Source organism: Carassius gibelio, chromosome A4 (genome assembly GCF_023724105.1).
Source record: "Carassius gibelio isolate Cgi1373 ecotype wild population from Czech Republic chromosome A4, carGib1.2-hapl.c, whole genome shotgun sequence".
NCBI lineage: Eukaryota > Metazoa > Chordata > Actinopteri > Cypriniformes > Cyprinidae > Carassius > Carassius gibelio.
Window position 1 is genome coordinate 2,338,163 of NC_068374.1, and position 22,902 is coordinate 2,361,064.

Genomic DNA, 22,902 nt, shown 5'->3' on the forward strand with positions numbered 1-22,902 from the left:
TTCTCTGTAGCCCATTTCCTGCACACGCCTGTGCACGGTGGCTCTGGATGTTTCTACTCCAGACTCAGTCCACTGCTTCCGCAGGTCCCCCAAGGTCTGGAATCGGTCCTTCTCCACAATCTTCCTCAGGGTCCGGTCACCTCTTCTCGTTGTGCAGCGTTTTTGCCATACTTTTTCCTTCCCACAGACTTCCCACTGAGGTGCCTTGATACAGCACTCTGGGAACAGCCTATTCGTTCAGAAATTTCTTTCTGTGTCTTACCCTCTCGCTTGAGGGTGTCAATGATGGCCTTCTGGACAGCAGTCAGGTCAGTCTTACCCATGATTGTGGTTTTGAGTAATGAACCAGGCTGGGAGTTTTTAAAAGCCTCAGGAATCTTTTGCAGGTGTTTAGAGTTAATTAGTTGATTCAGGTGATTAGGTTAATAGCTCGTTTAGAGAACCTTTTCATGATATGCAAATTTATTGAGATAGGAATTTTGGGTTTTCATGAGCTGTATGCCAAAATCATCAGTATTAAAACAATAAAAGACCTGAAATATTTCAGTTGGTGTGCAATGAATCTAAAATATATGAAAGTTTAATTTTTATCATTACATTATGGAAAATACTGAACTTTTTCACAATATGCTAATTTTTTGAGAAGGACCTGTAGATCATGACATATTCATAGATCGATTACAAAACTATACAGGTATTCAAGGGCAGACTCTAAGATGGTTCAGATCCTACCTGTCTGAACACTACCATTTTGTTTACTTAAAAGGAGGAGTCCATTCATTTATCACCAGTAAAATATGGATGGATGTACTGTTACTTTCTCCACAATCAAAAATCTGGGTGTTATATTAGATCATCATAAGGGTCTTCAGGTGGGCACCCTCCTTCACCGGTGTTTAGTTGATAGGCCCACGACACCTCCAGAGGGCTCAACAGCACCTGGCGTCCCAGGTGAGCCCCCTTCTGCTTTTACCCCTCCTTATTGTTTTTTGCAGCCCAGTTGGGGTCCTTCCTCTTTATCCAGATCTACCTGCTGAGATGCAACTGTGACTGCAGTTGCATCTGATCAATTGCGCATTCTTACTCTTTATCTTTGGTTAAACTAATAAATGTTACTTTGTTGGAACAGCAGCTACGATAATTATGTGTCTCTATTTGTTTCTCTGTTTTGCATAACTAGGATTTACACAAGCTCCAGTCTGGATCCAGAACACCTGAGAAGAGACGATGCTGACCCTCAGTGGATCCCAGATGATGCTAACCCTGAATCAACAACAGAACTAACAAATATTGCTACAAGTGTGTCTGCATCATATAATAATTGCTGTTAATAATGTTTATCGTCTGGTTTACTACGTCTTGTATTAATTTTTCTTCAAAAATTCCTGTCATATGCACATTAACTTACAGTCACCACTTAAAAGCTACTACTAAATATTGTAGAAACGTAATTTTCTGTAAAGTTGCTTTGTAATGATATGTATTGTAAAAAGCACTATACAAATAAACTTAAATTGAATTGAATTTAAAAATCCATTTTGTCAACCAGTAAAACCTGTCAACAGCAAGTCTTGTCTGGTAACCAAAGCAAATTTGACGAGCAGAAAGCAGGAGACAAAGTGATGGTAAAATTGAGCAGACTTGGTTTATTGAATAATCTTAGTATGTTTCGATTTTCATAGACTTCGATCTAATTAGTACAAATCCAACAAGTGATATTTTTTTATTAGACCCCACAATCATAAGATAGAAAGGAAATAAGTAATATAAAAACATAAAATTTGTGATAATGGTAATCTGGATGCAAATAATACAGTTACTGTAGTAATGTTTATGGAGTTATTTTGTGATGTGGATTCAAACAGCCCAGTTAAAAAGTGTGTGTGTGTGTGTGATATTTCCCAGAGTTGTTCTCTCAGATGGCGACGCTGTTGGGGATTCTGTCTGGAGACAGATACCAATAAGGCAATTTCAGTTTTTCATTTCGGCTCTTGATGATGTTGGTTACTTCAATTAATTTCTTGCGGTAAGTTGTAGTGGCTTCAATGACTGGTTGCTCAGTGAAGTAGTTGTCTGGATACACACCTAAAAACAGCTGGGGGAAGATTTGGACAAAATACTATGTTTTCTTTGTTTTGTGTTGTAAATGTATTCAAACTAGTTCTGAATAATCAATCAAACCTCTCCGTCCTGGAACTGACTGAGGGCCCAAACCCCTCCTAGATGCCAACTGGCACGTCCACGGTCCGGCAGACTCTCCATGATGTACTTCATATCCACCTGGCCCTTCTGTGTGGGAGGAGGCTTCCTCATGGTGGAAGGACTGTTGGGGACCCAGGCAAACCAGTCAAACTGGAACACGGGAAAGACACACAGAGATCAGCCAACAGATACTAACCCAGGCAGAGTTCAGATTGATCCAGAAAAGAGTGCATCATCCCACCTGTCCGAAGTTAACAGCAGCATGTTGTGCTGAAGCTGTGAAAATCACAACAGTCAGGTACTCGACCAACTGCTCTCGAGTTTTCAGGAACTCTGGGAATTCTGTGAATATTGGTAACAGTTTGACTTATATGCAATGAAATTTGACTTTGTACGTCATGCAAACACAATACATATGCCATCATAAGAACATGCAAACTTGTGTTAAATCAATCCTGAACTCACCACCATTCTGGGGACAGTTCTTCATACCAGAGAAACAAACATCTTGAACAAATGCCTGGATCTCCTCGTCCTCCTGAACAGACTCATCACTGCTGTAGTAGATCCTGACCACATCAGAAACGAAACTGGAGGAAGATCAAGAGCAACGATGAATCAGCAGATTCAAAAATAAATCCTGGCATCAAATGGTTTACTTGTTAATTCATTGTCATTAAATATCACCATTAGCATTTGAACATCTGTAAATTTTTGTGTATTTTATCAGTTACCTTTTCACTGCCTCCCAGACCATCATGCCATCATCTCTGTAGTAGTAGTTGGGCAGCTCGTCCTTGTTGTCCACTCCTCGAGCTTTCACAGACTCAGGGAAGCACATGGACTTGTAGGTTAAACTCCTTGTGGCCTTACGAATCATTTCATAAATTGCAGTTCCACCAGTGCAGTTGGACTTTGAATTAGGGAAATAGTGATTATTTTTTCATCTCAGATTACATTTTGTAAATGCTTATTTAAAGAAGTGCAGTGAATTTTTCAAAACAGAAGCCAGAGCCTACAGCTAGTAGGGGTGGGCGAAAAAAACAATGCAGCATAACATTTTATTCAAGTCTAATTGGGTTTTGGGCTGTTGTAATTTACTGTTGTAATAATTTACGTCAGTAACATGTGAAAAGTCAAAGTAATTATTAAGCATGTCAAATATTTATCCCTTAAAACTTATGTAAACTCCATCTCCCATAATGCTGTACTGGAACTGTTTATGATTTCCTGGTTTCTTCATTTCTGTTCAGTGCATCTGATGCACAAGGAAGTAGGAATTATAAATCAGGAGGTTTTGTTCTCTCCGGGACTGTTTCCACTGTACACCAGGGTCCTGCAGCAAAACCCTACCCAGATTGCAGTTACTTGCACCTGTAACATCATAGAATGCAAGTACAGGAGCTTTTGTAATGACATTCACAATATGGATTAATTCACCCAGGAAGTTTATTAAACCGCTGCAGCAAAAAAACTATTTTCCTGCATTTGTAGTACTCAGCACTTTTTGCTGGAAAATTTCCCCTTTTCAATGATTTTTCCCACATCTTTTACATTTCCACTTAGATACAAGTTCTGTCTGCTTTCCTTTTAAGCCACAGAGCTGTCTGCTTCTCACACCATGGCAGGACTTTCCCCTGGTGCCAACAACCTCACTGATGTGAGCTCTAACATGGGCAGGCTGCTTACTGACATATCCATGGACTTGTTCTGAATGCCTCATGAGGCATTACTACATTAATTGAAGCTTTTCAGATAGCTTTCGGTCCTGAATCTCAATCACGAGTTTGTTGTTAATATTTTCATCTTTGGCATCAACAAAGTGTTTGTTAGCTTTTGGAGGCAGTGAATATATTCCTATATTTGAGCCCTCAGGTGGAATTATGCATGTTCCTGACAAACATTAACTTTGGGTACAGTATTGTGGCTTACGATAATATTGTATTGTGGCTTCTTTGGTGATTCTCGTCACAAACAGGTAGATGACTGAATATCTGAGGCTAAAATGTAAAACTCTACGCATCTTCAGACCTTAAAGTCACGTGAAGATAAACATGAATAGGAAAGTTGTGGTTCCTAACAAGGTAGTGTTTATGCAGGGTTAAAGATACCTTCTCAAAGACCCCAGATTCACAGAAGAGTTTTTCACGAGCTGCAATGTTGACGGCAATGGTGTAACGTACATGAGGTATCAGCAACTGTGAGGAGAAAATGAAGCTTTTAAAAATAAAACAAGACAATAAAGTAATAAAACACTCTAGGCCACTAGTGTCACAGTGTCTGGTTTGTGTTCCCTGGTTAACCACTAGATGTCCTCCTTCCCCACGGTGTCTGTCACTTCCTGAACCACATTTCCCACGATCTCTGTCTTCATATTGCACTCAGCTGTCACTAATCATTAATCATTGCACTAAGTCAATTCCCCATTAGCGTTTGTCAGCTCCCTGTGTATTTATACCCTGTCTGTCTTAGTATGTGGCACGGAGTCCTTGTATGATATTCACGTCCGTTTCATAGTCTTGTTCTTGCCTTGAGTTTTTGTCGGTTTATGTTGTTTGGATTGATTCTTTGGTTTTAACCCCTGCATGGACTGTTTAGGATTTGAAGTTCCCCTAATAAAGGACATACCCACTCCGTCACAGCGAGATCCAGCGGTATGTCAGTTGATGCTTCTCCCCCAGCCACCGAGCAGGTGAGAAGCGATTGTTTTGAGGGAACCCGCCTGGTCATGTTTCGTGGGACCAGGGGAGGTCGCCGAAGAGGAAGTGGTTGAGAGGAGGCTCAGCATCGCTCTCCACCATGGCCCTGCTTCGACCAGGGGCTCATGTGGGACGGATCAGAGCCACCATCTCACCATGGCGGACGGAGAAGGGAGAAGAAGCGCACGTCCACCGAGCCAGCACTACTGCCCATGATGGCCGCAAGCCCAGCGCCACGAGGTAAGATGGACGCCAGCCCAGCACCACAGCACAAGGGGGTCGCCAGCCCCACGCCACGAGGCAAGACGGCCGCCAGCCCATCACCACTGCCCAAGATGGCCGCTGAGACATTCTTGGATTATTTCTCCATGCTGAACAAGATCCTAGAGATTCCCAGAAGTGTTCACGTCACGTCTGCTGATACAGAGACTGTTCATATCACGTCTGCTGAGCCAGTGACACAGCCCAAGATGGCCGCCAGCCCAGCGCCATGGCACAAGATGGCCGCCAGCCCAGCACCTCAGCACAAGGTGATCACCAGCCTAGCGCCTCGATGCAAGATGGCCACAAGCCCAGCACCACAGCACAAGATGGCCGCCAGCTCAGCGTCACGACGCAAGATAGCCGCTAGCCTAGCGCCTCTGCACAGGATGACAGCCACAGCTGACCCCCCAGAGTCGAGTCAGGGTCCCGTGGGCCCCCCAGAGTCGAGTCAGGGTCCCGTGGGCCCCCCAGAGTCGAGTCAGGGTCCCGTGGGCCCCCCAGAGTCGAGTCAGGTTCCAGTTGACCCTCCAGAGTCGGGGCTAGTCACTGTTGACCCTCCAGAGTCGGGGCTAGTCACTGTTGACCCTCCAGAGTCGGGGCTAGTCACTGTTGACCCTCCAGAGTCGGGGCTAGTCACTGTTGACCTTCCAGAGTCAAGTCACCGGTGACCTTCATGGGAGAATTCAAGTCACCATTGATCTTCATGGGAGAATTCAAGTCACCATTGATCTTCTGCTCTGCCCTGGGGGGCTTCTGTCCTGACCACACGGTTGTGGTGGTCTTATGCTCCGCCCTGGGGGGCTCCGGTCTCGACCACACGGATGTGGTGGTCTTCTGCTCCGCCCTGGGGGGCTTCCATCCCGACTACACGGTTGTGGTGGTCTTCTGCTCTGCCCCGGGGGGCTTCTGTACATACCACAGGGTTGTGGTGGTCTTCTGCTCCACCTTGGGGTCCTGCCCGGTCGGCGCTTTCCTGGGTTCCTCGGCGCCCTGACCCACCCTTATCTCCTGTTGTGTTGTTGTTGTTTTTTTTGGTTATCTGTTCACTTCCTGTCCCTGTTCCCTTTTTTGAGCCTGGCCCTCCGTCCCTCCGCCGGTCCACCTCCCTCCTGTTCTCCCTGTTTTGTGTTGCACTTCTCGTCTCTGTTCCCCACCTTACATGTTCCTCTTGTCTCTGGTTTGCCCATTATTTTTTTTATCTAGCCCTCCGTCCCTCCCCCTGAGCCTCCACCTGTCCACCTCCCTCCTGGTCTTGTTTTGTCAGTCATGTCTTGGAGCGTCTGGTAGCCGCTCTTTAGTGAGGGGGTATTGTCACAGTGTCTGGTTTGTGTTCCCTGGGTAACCACTAGATGTCCTCCTTCCCCATGGTGTCTGTCACTTCCTGAACCACATTTCCCAAGATCTCTGTTTTTGCATTGCACTCAGCTGTCACTAATCATTAATCACTGCACTAAGTAAATTCCCCATTAGTGTTTGTCATCTCCCTGTGTATTTATACCCTTTCTGTATTAGTATGTTGCACAGAGTCCTTGTATGATATTCACGTCCGTTTCATAGTCTTGTTCTTGCCTTGTGTTTTTGTCGGTTTATGTTGTTTGGATTGATTCTTTGGTTTTGACCCCTGCATGGACTGTTTAGGATTTGGATTACCCCTAATAAATGACATACCCACATTTGGATCTCTCCGCGTAATTTCCTGTATCCCGGTCGTGACAACTAGTTTCAGTGTTTGTGTGAGTATGAGTGTGAGGCTTAATGCAAAAATCATTCTAACACATTCCCAGAGTGCCTTTTTGCTTTAATAGCAAGAGCAACATGATAAAGGACACCTACGTACGATTGAACACACTTTATCCAATCAGAATTCAGAAGTAATTCTGAAACTGGAAAATGTATGTTGAATGTTAAACCCTTGAGAAACTAAGTAAACTTTATTAATGAAGGGCACAAAAACTATGATTGTATCCTGGAAAGAAAATAACTTGTGTGTAATCTAGTACTGTAAACACAAAGGCACTAAATGGGTTAACACATACTTTGCCTGGACATTTCATATACCAGAAAACTGAGTATCACAAAATCTTGTTGTGTGATTCAATTTAATTAACTCCTCCATAAATAAATGGGAAACACCTAAAAAAGTAACTGCATCCATGCCTTTTCATCACTAATGTTTCACTGCATGTATTTAATAAATCTTTATAATGCATTTTTTAATCTTTTAAATGTACCTCTAATTCTCATATCAATGAAAGCATTAAAAGATGCTACCTTGTATATGGGATGGACTGCAGAGAGCTGTCTGTACATGGCTATGGCAAAAACCTCAGAGGTCAGATGGGTCCTGAGAAAGTGTGTGACTAGCTGGTGTACATTGAAGTCGGAGCATTTCACCCACATCTTGGCCAGCATCCATTCGTACTGATCATCGCTTGGGAGAAAGACTTCTGCGGTAGTCTGACGGCTGAGCTGTTTCAGAGCAAAAGAGAGTATTTGGTTAAAACACCAAGGCCTAGTTCAAGCACTAAGTTATTAAATACTGTTTTACTTATTTATTTCTGCAGGCACCTGAATAGCAATTGGTAGAATTTCATTCTGGCTGTTCTTGTACAGCAGACAGAAGGGAGCAGCCAAATACTGCTGGGTATCTGGGTCTGTGGCATTGGGTTTCAATCCCTCCAGTATTGCATAGTCTGCTATGTAGATGTTTCCTTCCTGTAGCAGAGAGATGTTTAGGATTGGACACTGGAGAATTTCTATTCTATTCACATCCAGAATTGACCACTGCTACAGCTTTCTTTGTGGCACATCATCCAAAGTAGTCTAGTACATCCAGAACTCTGGCAATTTGATAATAATACTTAGAATATCAAAATCAACTGCAGACGGCAGATCCTTTTCCTATTTAACGCCTAAACTCTGGAACAATCTACATGATCATAAGTGAAGTATGGTGTACCTCAAGGCTTAGTACTAGGGCCGTTACTCTTCACACTTTACACGTTACCCTTGGGAGATATCATCACGAAATACGGTGTTAGCTTTCACTGTTATGCTGATGACACTCTGCTATATATTTCTTCACAGCCCAGTGAACCATACCAATTTGAAAAACTAACTAGCTGTTCAGGTGAACACTGGCAAGGTATAGATACTACAAAAATACTATTTGCCATTAAGCAAGACCCAATGCTTAATTGCAAGGCCAATTGCTTACTTTTCAGTTACCGGGACATTGTTTTGATCGCGATTTTCTGTGATGCATATATCAACCTCTCCAATCTCAGCTTAGATGCGAGTGTCCGTGTTCATCACTCTGTCAGTTCCTGGACTATGCTTTGTTGTCTGCTGGCTTCTTCCAGAGAATCTGTAGGCTTCTTCCAGAGAATCTTCCCTAGACATATCAAGTCACTGTTGATTTTTCAGAGTCAAATCAAGTCACCATCAATCTTCCTGATTATCATCACATCTCAGCTGAACTTACAGAGGTTCATTACTTTACAGCTGATCTTCCATCACGTCTTGTCTGTTGCACCCAGAGCCTGGAGGTTAGCTCTTCAGTATCCCAGACTGGCATCCAGCATGGAGGATCCATCGCTGCTGTCAGTAAGAGTAGCTGGTATCCCAAAACCAGCACGCTCAACCCCTCCTGTGCAGGAACTGATTCCCCAGTCTGAAGTGCTTCCCATGACAGGGATTGTTTTATGTTGCATTTGGGCTGCTAACACCACCACTGAAACTCTAAAGTCCACTATGATTTCTCCAGAGGTGGCAGCTAATGCTGCAGATCCTTCCGAGGTGGTGGCGCTTACTGCTGTGTCCCCAGAGGCGGTGGCGTCCGCTGCAATCTCTCCAGAGGTGGCGGCACATGCTGCAGAACCTTCCGGGTTGCGGCACTCACTTCAGCTCCTTGCTTGGTGGTGGCACCCAGCAACTCACTTTCATCCCATTATGTCACTGCTGAAGAAATTATTAATTAACTCCTGTTTTCTGTGGGTACCGCTGTAGAACTTCCAGAGGTTGCGGCATCCACTGCAGAACCTCGAGAAATGTCGGGTATCAACCCATGAACTCTCATCCTGTCCTGTCATGGCTATGGAGGCCATCTATGAACTTCCATTATGTCTTGTCACAGATATGGAGGCCATCTATGAACTCTCATTCTGTCCTGTCATGGCTATGAAAGCGTTTATGTACTCTCGTTCTGTCCTTTCACAGCTATGGAGGCCGTTTATGAACTTTATGTGTTCCCTCCCTCGGTCCCTGAGACCAGGAATTTACTGTCTGTGTTGTCTGTCTCTACTTTCTCTAAGTCCTAGTCTCAGCCATGGGTCCCGAACCCATCTGCTCTGCCCTGGTGGGCTCCAGTTCCGCCTGCTGCACCCTAGTGGGCTCAGTTCTGTCTGATCTGCCTTGGTGGGCTCCAGTTCTGCCTTCTCCCACCCAGGTGGGCTCCAGTTCCATCTGCTCCGCCTGGGTGGGCTTCAGTTTCATCTGACCCACCCTAGTGGGCTTCTGTCCCATCTGCTTGGCTGTGGAGGTCCTCTGCTCCACCCTGGTGGGCTTCAGTTCAATCTACTCCGCCCTAGTGGGCTTCTGTCCCATTTGGTCGGCTGTGGTGGTCCTTTGCTCCGTCCTGGTGAGCTACAATTTCATCTGCTCCACCCTCGCGGTGTAACGTTTTCACACACTCTTTGTTTTGGGTTGTTTTCTTTTATGCTGGGGTGCCAGACAGAATTTCTGTCATTAATTTAGTTCAGTTTACGAAAACGTTCAAAGGTCTTGTGCAGTCTGGTTTGTCTTTCACAAAACCCCTCACTTTTATGAGAAAAAAAATGGCAATGCAATAATACCCCCCCCCCCAAAAAAAACTCTCTGAAATAGACCACTACTACAATCAATATGACAAACAACTAGAATTCATTCAAATATCTATATTAACAACATCAACACAGTTTCAAGTGTCTCAAAAATGACTTTTTGGTTTGAAAAAGAAAAAAAAACAACAACAACAAAAAATAGTTCACAAATTGACCCACCACAAAGCTACAAAAAAGAAACAAAATTATTCCAAGTCACAAAATCAGTAGTAATTCCAACAATTTAATACATATAGTTCCCATAATCAATAAGGGAGAACATACATAAATAAATTTCAGCCTGATGAAAAATAGGTCAAAAGTCAAGTCACTTGAAAACAGTCATCAGAACTGGTCTAGTAGTATACTCACGACGCCGTTTACTTTTAATAGTCTGGTCCACGGTTTTGCTGGAACTTCCCAGAGTTCGTATACAGGCTGGAGGCTCCCAATCCGTCAATTCCGCCCAGGTTTTAGAACTGCTCACTCGTACTGTTAGCCCTGCAGCGTCTAAACGACCATCCGCTAGTAACACAATGATGAGGATACCATGCTTTCCTTTTAATGATCCAGAGCGCGATTGATTAGAATGCAGATTATACACTTTTGCCTCGGATAAAACAAAAAATCGCGGAAGTCCTCGAGCGGAGCTCCGCGAGGTGCACTCATTGGCTTGACTTCCGCCAGCCGCTTCAACTTCCTTGAGCAGCGCACTTCATCCAGATAAAGGTAACTGGGCCGTCCCCCAAGACGTCACCATCTTCATCGTTATCCTATGACGACCGCAGATTCACATACTATATACACGTCACTTCGATTCCCATGGATAATGAACTCGGATCATTTTATAAATGAAAAATTACTAATAACTAGGATAAATAAACATTTTATTGCTTATTTCATGACGACATCGTCATAGCGGGCTCCAGTTCCATCTGCTCCAGCCTGGTGGACTCCTGTCCCGGCTCCACCTGGACTTCCTGCTCTGCTGGCTCTGCCTCGGTCCCCGGCCACTCCACTTCCATGTGGATTCTTTTAGTCTTTTCCTTGCTCTGCCTTGTTTCTCATGTTTTGACCTGTTGGCTCTGGTTACTGGATTACCCCTCGTCTACCCTACTGGATATTGTTAGCTCATTATGGGTCTAGGATTAGGATTGCCCTAGGATTATTCTTGTGCCTGGCCCACTATATACCGGTTTGCCAGTGTTTGGCCCATGCCTATTTCTGTCTAAATAAAGCTTGCACATGGATCCGTTCTAAATAAAGCTTGCACATGGATCCGCACGTCTCACTACTCATCAGCCCTGTTACAGTATTTGATAGCAATCTTTCCTTAAAAAGGCAAGGTTCTAGTTTTTGTAAAACTGCATTTTTCCACCTCAAAAATATATCTAAATTACAACCTATGCTCTCAATATCATCAAATGCAGAAATGTTAATCCATGCATTTATGACCTCAAGGTTAGATTATTGTAATGCTTTATTGGGTGGTTGTTCTGCATGCTTAATAAACAAACTCCAACTAGTCCAAAATGCAGCAGGTAGAGTTCTTACTAGAACCAGGAAGTATTACCATATTAGCCCGGTCCTGTCAACACTGCACTGGCTCCCCTCATCAAACATTGCATAGATTTTAAAAATTTTGCTTATTACTTATAAAGCCCTGAATGGTTTAGCACCTCAGTATTTGAATGAGCTAGTTACCTTATAATACTCCACATCCGCTGTGTTCTCAAAACTGGTAATATGATAATACCTAGAATTTCACTCTTGCAGTTTAGATGTAGGTTAAAGACCTAGTCTTTAACTTGGTTTACACATAACACACTAATATGCTTCTAATATCCAAATCCGTTAAATGATTTTTAGGCTGCATTAATTAGGTAAATCTGAACCAGGAACACTTCCCATAACACCCAATGTACTTGCTACATCATTAGAAGAATGGCATCTACTCTAATATTAGTCTGTTTATCTCTTATTTCGAGATCAGTGTAGCCACCAGATCCAGTCTGTATCCAGGTCAGAGGGTGACTGCAGTCACCCGGATCCAGTACGTATCCAGCCCAAAATTGTGGATAAGCACCTAGAAAGGACCTCTACATCCCTGAAAGACAGCGACGAGCAGGACAACTAGAGCCCCAGATACAAATCCCCTGGAAAGAGATAATTCTTCTGCAAAATCTGACTTTGCTGCAGTCTGGAATTGAACTGCTGGTTTCTAAGCTTGGTTTCTCCCAAGGTTTTTTCTCCATTCTGTCACCGATGGGGTTTTGGTTCCTTAACACTGTCGCCTCTGGCTCGCTTAGTTGGGGACACTTCATTTACAGTGATATCGTTGCCTTGATTGCAGATGATTGCAAGATACTGTTTTAAATAAAGATGACTTGACTCAGCTGCACACCTGCTCACTCACTGCTTGTCCTCCAAAAGATTCAAATTATATTCTTTTAAGTGTTGTTTAATTTTTTTCTTCTGACCTTTAATTCCTCCTGTAGTGTGAGACCTCTATCCAGGGATCTTTCCACCATCTCCTGTGTGACTACAAAGTTGTCTGGAAGATTCATGCACTTACTGATCATCACAGGATTGCAGCCGTTCAAGAACTGATAGCCAAACATTAAGTCCTTGTTCCAGTTCTGCATCACATGGTCTGTCAAAGGGAATAATAAAGTCAGCTGCCAGTGAGTTTAGGAGTACATTACATTATATTACATTTAGACATTTAGCAGCTGCTTTTATCCAAAACGACTTACAAATGAGGACAATGGAAGCAATCAAAAACAAAAGAGCAATGATATATAAGTGCTATAACAAGTATCAGTTAGCTTAAATACAGTACACGTAGCAAGGGCTTTTAAAAAATATAATAAACAAAAAACAGATAGAATAGAAAAAGAATGGAGGAAGCTAGTGACAGAGGTCTTTTTTTACTTATTGTATAATAAATTAAAATAAAATAGAATACAAAAAGATTAGAAAGGTAGTGTGACGATTCGCGCACCAGGGAGGCACAGGAGAGAGTAGAGATCCAATCGCTTGTATTTATAATTAAGATAGGGTAATCCAATACGTGGTCAAACAAGCAGAGGTCAAGCCAAACAGACAAAAATAAACAAAACAAATAAACAAAGGAGGGAACAGGAAAGGAACTCGGAAGACGATGGGGAATCTCGGATAACGAAATGGCTGATGACATGAAGGGTAAAGACTCCATACAAACAACAGGGAAAGACTGGTATTTATAAGGAGGCAAATGACAATCAAATTCCTGCACCTGGTGCAATTAACAGGAGTGCAATTACTGTGAAGACAGGACCAGACTAGAGGAATTCTAGTGCCTACGGTGACGTGTCTAAGGGGACGTGAGCCCACTAGTGGACACCCAGGGAAACAGAGACTAGACAGCGTGACAGGTAGGATCTTGTTAAGAATAGAATTAGAATATTGAGTGCTAAAGTTAGAGGGTCAAATAAAAATGGAAGAGATGGGTTTTAAGCAGTATAAGAGGATTTTGCAAACAATGTTTTGCCTCAGCCTTTTTACAGTCAGTCAGTGGATAGCTTTAGTATTAAATAAAAGTTAATAAAAATATAGAACTAAGGATGAAACAATTCAAACCTGACACAGTGTTCTTGATTTTCACAAATATTTTTCTGAAATCTTCAATATCAGTCCAAGAGGACTGGAACAACTTCATAAATCTATTAAGACCAAGATTGGCAATCCTGAAAGAGAAGATCATGGCAAGAACAAATCAACTGAATGCTCACAATGTCTGGTTCAGTTTCAGCTACAATTGATTCTCCATTTATTTGAAGATATTTCCCAGCAATAGTCACGGGAAATGAATAGCATGCATATCTGCTTGTGATACGTGCAAAGAGATGAACACAAATGGTGTAACCTACGCTTCAAGGAAATTCAAAGAGAAGTCCACCGTTTTTGCTGTTTCGAACTGAATGTCCAAAGGAAGTTCAGTGCCTGTACTGGCATCGATGCTCAGGGGGAAACCAGTGCGCCACTCCTTCCACCTTCAAGAAACAGCTAAATTAATCTTTGAGATATTTGGAGAAATATTTTAGGTGTTATGAAAATATCTTTTTTAAAACTTGGTGTAGGAGCCATGCTTATTTAATTTTTATAAACTAGTTTTATTAAAAATCCTTTAATTATTTTATTGTAGTATTAAAGTATTGGTAATGTTGTGAGTTGTCGCCTGCCAAAGTTGAGAGGGGTTAAAAAGGATATACTACCCCTAACAGCAAGGGTGTGCTAGTACCAGACCAAACAGTCTTATGACCATGCACTTGGATGCAGAAGGCATGGTGTAACAAACATAACAAATTATTATTAAATTAAAATTAAATTCAATGATTAAATATTTGTTAAATATTTACACATGTTCGTAACTGTTGCATCAAACCTGAACAGTCGTTGTCTAGATTCCAGCTCCATGCGCCTGTTTTCTTTCATATTATCATCCTGAGGTAATCGACCTAAATGTACATGCACAAATACATACATAATTATACACAAACAACAGTACTTGAGACAGGCTTTATTCACTCACCCTTGCCATCTCGAAGAAACACTTCCTGTTCATTGGCCATCCATCGATAGCAGGGGAACTCGACGTGCTCTCCAGACGGAGTCGTCACATTGATGCATCTGCAGTACCACAGATCATTGATCAAGAATTTCCCCTTCTTAAGTTTCACCAGCACTATGTCTCCAAGGATCTCCTTCACACTGAGGTCGACAGATACCACCTTTAATGACAGCTTCTGTTAGCCAAAACTGAATCACATGGCTGGTGTGCAAACATTAACTGAAGAATCATGTCAGATGAATCCAAAAATACCACCCTAACAGGGAAAAATGGGCAGTGTTGGGAAATAACACAATAATAATAATAACGTAATAAGCCCCAAGAAGCCGTGGTTTGCAGTGAATTTATAACAGCTAAGGTGTGCTGTTAGGGACTACAAAGCATTTATAAACCAGTTATAACATATATGTAGCAGGGTTTCACAAAATGAAACAAAACTAATTAAATGTAAAGATATTAACAAAAACAGTATTCTTCTACCAAACAATGTAGTTCCTCGGAAATGGTTGTTGTTACAACAAAGTGGTTGCAGAGCAACACACAGACATAAACAAAGGTGCATGTTTGTAGAGTAATTTACAACATCTTCACAGCTCAGCCAATCAGAATCAAGGATCAGAACTATCTATTTTATAAAGTTGCTTTTTAAAGTAATGCGTTACAGTGTAGTGACTAGTAAAGTCGATCATTGAAGGAAAGCAGTAAAGATAGTAGTTAATAAAATAAAATAAAATACATATTTCTGTTATTTAACGTGTTTGCATAATGTCCTGACGTATGATTTCCTTCATTTTGAGGAATACTGAATCTGTTTTTGTGCGAATGAGATGAGTAAATACATGCTGACATTAGTCTAGAACTACAGTATCATCCTGTTCACGCAGTGCACACAACGCATCTGAACTCACTCCTGATTCCTCTTTAACCACAGTATCATCCTGTTCATGCAGAGCTCACAACACATCTGAACTCACTCCTGATTCCTCTCAAACTACAGTATCATCCTGTTCATGCAGCGCTCACAACACATCTGAACTCACTCCTGATTCCTCTCAAACTACAGTATCATCCTGTTCATGCAGCGCTCACAACACATCTGAACTCACTCCTGATTCCTCTCGAACTACAGTATCATCCTGTTCAGGCAGCGCACACACCGCATCTGAACTCACTCCTGATTCCTCTCAAACTACAGTATCATCCTGTTCACCCAGTGCACACAACGCATCTGAACTCACTCCTGATTCCTCTTTAACCACGGTATCATCCTGTTCATGCAGCGCACACAACGTATCTGAACACATTCCTGATTCCTCTCAAACTACAGTATCATCCTGTTCATGCAGCGCTCACAACGCATCTGAACTCACTCCTGATTCCTCTCAAACTACAGTATCATCCTGTTCACACAGTGCACACAACGCATCTGAACTCACTCCTGATTCCTCTCAAACTACAGTATCATCCTGTTCACCCAGCACACACAACACATCTGAACTCACTCCTGATTCCTCTTTAACCACAGTATCATCCTGTTCATGCAGCGCTCACAACGCATATGAACTCACTCCTGATTCCTCTCAAACTACAGTATCATCCTGTTCACACAGTGCACACAACACATTTGAACTCACTCCTGATTCCTCTCAAACTACAGTATCATCCTGTTCACCCAGCACTCACAACGCATCTGAACTCACTCCTGATTCCTCTCAAACTACAGTATCATCCTGTTCACCCAGCACACACAACACATCTGAACTCACTCCTGATTCCTCTTTAACCACAGTATCATCCTGTTCATGCAGCGCTCACAACGCATATGAACTCACTCCTGATTCCTCTCAAACTACAGTATCATCCTGTTCATGCAGTGCACACAACGCACCTGAACTCACTCCTGATTCCTCTCAAACTACAGTATCATCCTGTTCATGCAGCGCTCACAACGCATCTGAACTCACTCCTGATTCCTCTCAAACTACAGTATCATCCTGTTCACCCAGCGCACACAACGCATCTGAACTCACTCCTGATTCCTCTCAAACTACAGTATCATCCTGTTCACCCAGCACACATGACACATCTGAACTCACTCCTGATTCCTCTTTAACCACAGTATCATCCTGTTCATGCAGCGCTCACAACGGATATGAACTCACTCCTGATTCCTCTCAAACTACAGTATCATCCTGTTCACACAGTGCACACAACACATTTGAACTCACTCCTGATTCCTCTCAAACTACAGTATCATCCTGTTCACCCAGCGCTCACAACGCATCTGAACTCACTCCTGATTCCTCTCAAACTACAGTATCATCCTGTTCACACAGTGCACACAACGCATCTGAACTCACTCCTGATTCCTCTCAAACTACAGTATCATCCTGTTCACCCAGCACACACAACACATCTGAACTCACTCCTGATTCCTCTTTAACCACAGTATCATCCTGTTCATGCAGCGCTCACAACGCATCTGAACTCACTCCTGATTCCTCTCAAACTACAGTATCATCCTGTTCACACAGTGCACACAACACATTTGAACTCACTCCTGATTCCTCTCAAACTACAGTATCATCCTGTTCACCCAGTGCTCACAACGCATCTGAACTCACTCCTTTTTTTTTTTTTTTTGCCCAGCCACCACCCCCCCATCTTCGGAGGTCAACTTTATTTTATTCATTTAACAAAATAAGACAGATCATATATTTGTAAATAATAAAGAGTGACAAGCCATGACAGGGAGGTACACAGACAGACGGTCAGACATACACACGGCCAGATAGACAGATAAACAGTCAGACAGACAGAGAGACAGAGAATAGTTATAAGTGTGAGATTGGTATGTCTGTAAGTGTGTGACTGTTAGGTGTTATTAAGGCAGGTTTATTGGAGGGGGGGGGTAAGGATGGTTGAAGGGGAGAGGTGGAGAGGGGGTGAATGGGAAAGTACGTGGTTTACATCAGCTGTTGAATTTGTAGAAAGGTTATGAGAGGATGCCAGTTTTTTTTAAAGGCAGATATATTGTTCTTTTTATGAGCTATGGTTTCTTCTGCCAAAATGAATTCTGTGATTAAGTTAGTCCAATGTGAAAAATGACAAGAAGATTTTGATTTCCAGTTTTGAAAGATTATTTTTTTAGCGATTGCTAGAGAGACAAGAACTGGGGTTTTGTATTTGGAAGGAATAGAGGTTTCTGAAGTGTCTCCCAGGAGACAGAGTGCAGGAGACAGTGGGACTCTGCAGTCCAGGATCGAAGATAGTGTGTTGGTTAATGTGGTCCAAAGAGAGTGAACAGGCTGGCAGAGCCAGGTTGCGTGGAGATAGGTGTCTGTGCTCCCAGAGGTACACTGTGAGCAAATGTCTGTGTCAGATCATTTCATTTTAAATAGTTTACTCTGAGTGATGTGGATTCTGTGGATAGTTTTATATTGTATGAGTTGTAAATTGGTGTTGGTGGCCATAGAAAAGGTGTTCCTGCAGATCTGCGTCCAGAAATCCGGGTCGGAGGGTAGCATGAGGTCACTTTCCCACTTCTCCTTGGGCAGGGTTATTGTGGGGTTAGATGAAGTGATGAGGCTGTAGAGTTTAGATATAAGTTTTCTCGGGTGGTTGCCTATCTCTAATAACTTATAACGTATTTTAGAAGGCTGTAGGGTGTTAGTTAGAGTTATTTTACTTTGAATTAAAAATTTAAGCTGTTGGTAGTGGAGAAATAGGTCTCTCCCAATCGCGAATTTCTGGACAATTGAGGGGAATGACATAAATGTATGATTTTTAAATACGTGGTGAAGGTGGGTGATGCCATTTTGTTGCCATTTGGGGAAGTGGATTGGTTTATTGTAAAGACGGAGGTCAGGGTTGTGCCAGATTGGGTTATACCTACATGGAGCTTGGGGTGATTTGGTGATTTTGTTGGTTTTCCACCATGCTGACAGAGTTGTTGCTATTGTAATGTTATGATAGAAGTCTAGTTTTTTGATTGACTGTGGTAGAAAGGGGAGGTCTGCGATTGAGTTGGGGGACCACAAGTATTGCTCAAGATCAAGCCATGGATCGGAATGTGTCTGTTGTTGAGTCCATTTATATAGGTATTGTAATTGGTTTGCCAGGTAATAGTGCATGAAATTTGGTGCTTCAAGTCCGCCTAAGTGTTTTGCGTTTTGGAGTGTTGTAAGTGCTATCCTTGGTTTTTTATTTTTCCAGTAGAAGTGAGTGGTGAGGGAATTCAATTTTTTGAACCAATAGTCTGTCGGGGTAATTGGGATCATTGAAAATAGGTAATTGATCTGGGGGAGTATCTTCATTTTGATTGTTGCTATACGGCCTATGAGTGTGAGTGGGAGCTTGTTCCATCGTTTATAATCATCTTCTATTTTCTTGAGGAGTGAGGCATAGTTGAGGTTGTATAGCTCTGACAGCCTGGGGGTAATTGATATGCCTAAATACTTGATGTTACCCGTGTTGAGGGGAAGGGAGGGGTCATGAGCTGCAGAGTCCACATCGTCTCCTAATAGCGGAAGTATAGTTGATTTATTCCAGTTGATTTTGTAGTGAGAGACTTTTGAGAATTTGTTGATGACATTGAATGCTTCGTTAAGTGATTGGGATGGCGTTTGTAAGTATAATAGTAAATCATTTGCATATAGACTAATTTTGTGTTGAGAGTTGTTGACTTGGATTCCTTTAATTTTATTGTTTTGGCGTATTGCTGCTGCGAGTGGTTCGATGAATATGGCAAAGAGGGATGGAGAGAGTGGGCATCCCTGTCTGGTTCCTTGGTGCAGAGTGAAGCTTGTTGAAGTGATCCCATTTGTGATGAAGTGTATAGTATTGTTATCCATTGAATGAATGACTCTCCAAAACCGAATTTATGGAGGGTGGTGAATAAAAATGTTTAGTTGACCTTGTCGAATGCTTTTTCTGCGTCTAGTGATGCAACTATAGTTTTTTGTGACTGTCCTTGTTCAATGCTGATGAGATTAAAAAGTCTGCGGATATTGTCTTTTGCATTTCTATTTTTGATGAAGCCTGTCTGGTCTGGGTGAATTAGTGAATGCATTACCGTTTCAATCCTGGTAGTTAGAGTCTTTGTGATAATTTTCAGATCAGTGTTGATTAATGAAAGTGGGCGGTAACTAGAAGGATGTGTTGGGTCCTTATTGGGTTTCAAAAAAACAGTAATAAGCGCTGTCATCTGAACTCACTCCTGATTCCTCTTTAACCACAGTATCATCCTGTTCATGCAGCACTCACAACGCATCTGAACTCACTCCTGATTCCTCTCAAACTAGAGTATCATCCTGTTCACGCAGCCCAAACAACGCATCTGAACTCAGTCCTGATTCCTCTCAAACTACAGTATCATCCTGTTCACGCAGCGCACACAACGCATCTGAACTCACTCCTTATTCCTCTTTAACCACAGTATCATCCTGTTCATGCAGCACTCACAACGCATCTGAACTCACTCCTGATTCCTCTCAAACTAGAGTATCATCCTGTTCACGCAGCCCAAACAACACATCTGAACTCAGTCCTGATTGCTCTCAAACTACAGTATCATCCTGTTCACGCAGCGCACACAACGCATCTGAACTCACTCCTGATTCCTCTTTAACCACAGTATCATCCTGTTCATGCAGCACTCACAACGCATCTGAACTCACTCCTGATTCCTCTCAAACTAGAGTATCATCCTGTTCACGCAGCGCACACAACGCATCTGAACTCACTCCTGATTCCTCTTAAACTACAGTATCATCCTGTTCATGCAGCACTCACAACGCATCTGAACTCACTCCTGATTCCTCTCAAACTACAGTATCATCCTGTTCATGCAGCGCTCACAACGCATCTGAACTCACTCCTGATTCCTCTCAAACTACAGTATCATCCTGTTCATGCAGCACTCACAACGCATCTGAACTCACTCCTGATTCCTCTCAAACTAGAGTATCATCCTGTTCACGCAGCCCAAACAACACATCTGAACTCACTCCTGATTCCTCTCGACATGAGGACAGGATAGCTGTCAATCAATACATGGAAAACAAAGTAACTGGCGTTACTTATTTGAAAATAAGTTTTCTTATACATTTAAAATGTAATGTGTTATTATACTTATTGCATGATTTGCAGACTGTGACTTTTAAACAACAGCCACAATTAAATGGGAGTGATAAAACATATCTGATAAGCATTAGACATCAATAAATGAATGGAATAACTTCATGTTGAAACACTGAACAACCTGTAGGCTACTGTTCAATACATGACATAGCTGTTTCCACTGAATTTTTAAGGGGAAAACTATTCTTACCGATCCTCTTGCAAAACGGTCAAAGAAGGATTTGTCCAGTAGAGTCTGGTCACTGCATCTCTCTGAGCCCACCAGCGTCAGGTAAATGTAATCATTCGTTCCAGCAAACTCCTGATTGCCAGTAGTGACAGACACCGTGTATGTGAACATCCTGCTCATATGTGAACACAAGTACAACAGACTAGTTAGTGATGATGTCCCGAAACAGGTTGAACCAGTTCACCATGAAAAAAAACTGTAGTAAACTGTAGTACATACTATAGAAAGCTGTAGTAAATTATAGTATACTGTAGTATATTACAGGTGCTTCTCAATAAATGTAGTGGAAAAGTTGGGAAATTGGGAAACTTAAATAAATTCAGTACACACAGACTGAAGTAGTTTAAGTCTTTGCTTCTTTTAATTGTGAAGGTTTTTGCTTAGATTTAACAAACACCCAAAAAAGATTGTGTCAAAGCAACTGAACAACATTCATTAGGAAAACAGTGTGTCAATAATGCAAAATTATAGTTAAAGGCAGTTCATCATTGAATTCAGTTATGTCATCTCAGTTCGGTTTAAATAGTGTTTGTGCAATCATTTGCAATAAAGTCAATGATATCGCTGTAGATGAAGTGACCCCAACTAAGCAAGCCAGAGGCGTCAGCGGCAAGGAACCGAAACTCCATCGGTGACAGAATGGAGAAAAAAACCTTGGGAGAAACCAGGCTCAGTTGTCTGACCAGACAAAACCAGTAGTTCAATTCCAGACTGCAGCAAAGTCAGATTGTGCAGAAGAATCATCTGTTTCCTGTGGTCTTGTCCTGGTGCTCCTCTGAGACAAGGTCTTTACAGGGGATCTGTATCTGGGGCTCTAGTTGTCCTGGTCTCCGCTGTCTTTCTGGGCAGTAGAGGTCCTTTCTAGGTGCTGATCCACCATCTGGTCTGGATACGTACTGGATCCGGGTGACTGCAGTGACCCTCTGACCTGGACACAGACTGGATCTGGTGGCTACGGTGACCTCGGAACAAGAGAGAAACAGACAAATATTAGCGTAGATGCCATTCTTCTAATGATGTAGCAAGTACACCGGGTGTTATGTGAAGTGTTTCCGGTTCACCTAATTAATGCAGCCTAAAAAGCCTTTAACGGATTTGGATATTAAAAGCATATTAGTGTGTTATGTGTAAGGCAGGTTAAAGAGATGGGTCTTTAATCTAGATTTAAACTGCAAGAGTGTGTCTGCCTCCCGAACAATGTTAGGTAGGTTATTCCAGAGTTTAAGCACTAAATAGGAAAAGGATCTGCCGCCCGCAGTTGATTTTGATATTCTAGGTATTATCAAAATGCCTGAGTTTTGAGAACGCAGTGGACGTGGAGGATTATAATGTAACAGGAGCTCATTCAAATACTGAGGTGCTAGACCATTCAGGGCTTAATATGTAATAAGCAAGATTTTAAAATCTATACAATGTTTGATAGGGAGTCAGTGCATTGTTGACAGGACCAGGCTAATATGGAGTTATTAAGCATGTAGAACAACCACCCAATAAAGCATTGGAATAATATAACCTTGAAGTCATAAATAGCACACATAGGTTCCTAACTGATGATGAAGAATTGACAGAGCAGCCATCAAGTCTTAGACAGCGTTCTAGGTTATTACATTCAGTTAGTTACATTCTTCTTTTTCAGAATTTAGCAGTAAAAAATTACTCATCTAGTTTTTTATATTGACTATGCATTCCATTAGTTTTTCACATTGGTATGTTTTGCTGGGCAATGAAGAAATATAGAGCTGAGTATCATCAGCATAACAGTGCTACAACACAATGCTAATACCATATTTCTTTATGATATCTCCCAAGGGTAACATGTAAATCGTGAAGAGTAACGGCCCTAGTACTGAGCCTTTAGGTACTCCATACTGCACTTGTGATCGATATGATACCTCT

At 42.2% G+C, this 22,902-nt stretch overlaps 1 protein-coding gene across 4 annotated transcripts in view; it reads right to left on the bottom strand.

Moving 5' to 3' along the window:
• Positions 1-21,164, bottom strand: part of LOC127967689 (polyunsaturated fatty acid 5-lipoxygenase) — a 105,670-nt gene extending 84,506 nt beyond the window's left edge. Inside the window, exons 1-14 of one of the 4 annotated variants that reach the window (XM_052568397.1) lie at positions 20,968-21,164; positions 14,598-14,796; positions 14,451-14,523; positions 13,936-14,058; positions 13,646-13,752; positions 12,505-12,677; positions 7,734-7,880; positions 7,437-7,634; positions 4,314-4,400; positions 2,937-3,115; positions 2,668-2,792; positions 2,444-2,544; positions 2,182-2,352; positions 1,621-2,095 (exon numbers count right to left, since the gene is read on the bottom strand). In XM_052568397.1, coding sequence (XP_052424357.1) covers positions 1,916-2,095; positions 2,182-2,352; positions 2,444-2,544; positions 2,668-2,792; positions 2,937-3,115; positions 4,314-4,400; positions 7,437-7,634; positions 7,734-7,880; positions 12,505-12,677; positions 13,646-13,752; positions 13,936-14,058; positions 14,451-14,523; positions 14,598-14,796; positions 20,968-21,126 — 2,022 coding nt within the window. In that variant the 5' untranslated portion in view covers positions 21,127-21,164 and the 3' untranslated portion in view covers positions 1,621-1,915. Of the gene's footprint in view, positions 1-1,620; positions 2,096-2,181; positions 2,353-2,443; positions 2,545-2,667; positions 2,793-2,936; positions 3,116-4,313; positions 4,401-7,436; positions 7,635-7,733; positions 7,881-12,504; positions 12,678-13,645; positions 13,753-13,935; positions 14,059-14,450; positions 14,524-14,597; positions 14,797-20,967 lie in introns of those variants that run through there. The other 3 variants (XM_052568383.1, XM_052568360.1, XM_052568345.1) reach the window with 3 other exon arrangements.
• Positions 21,165-22,902: the final 1,738 nt, after the last annotated feature.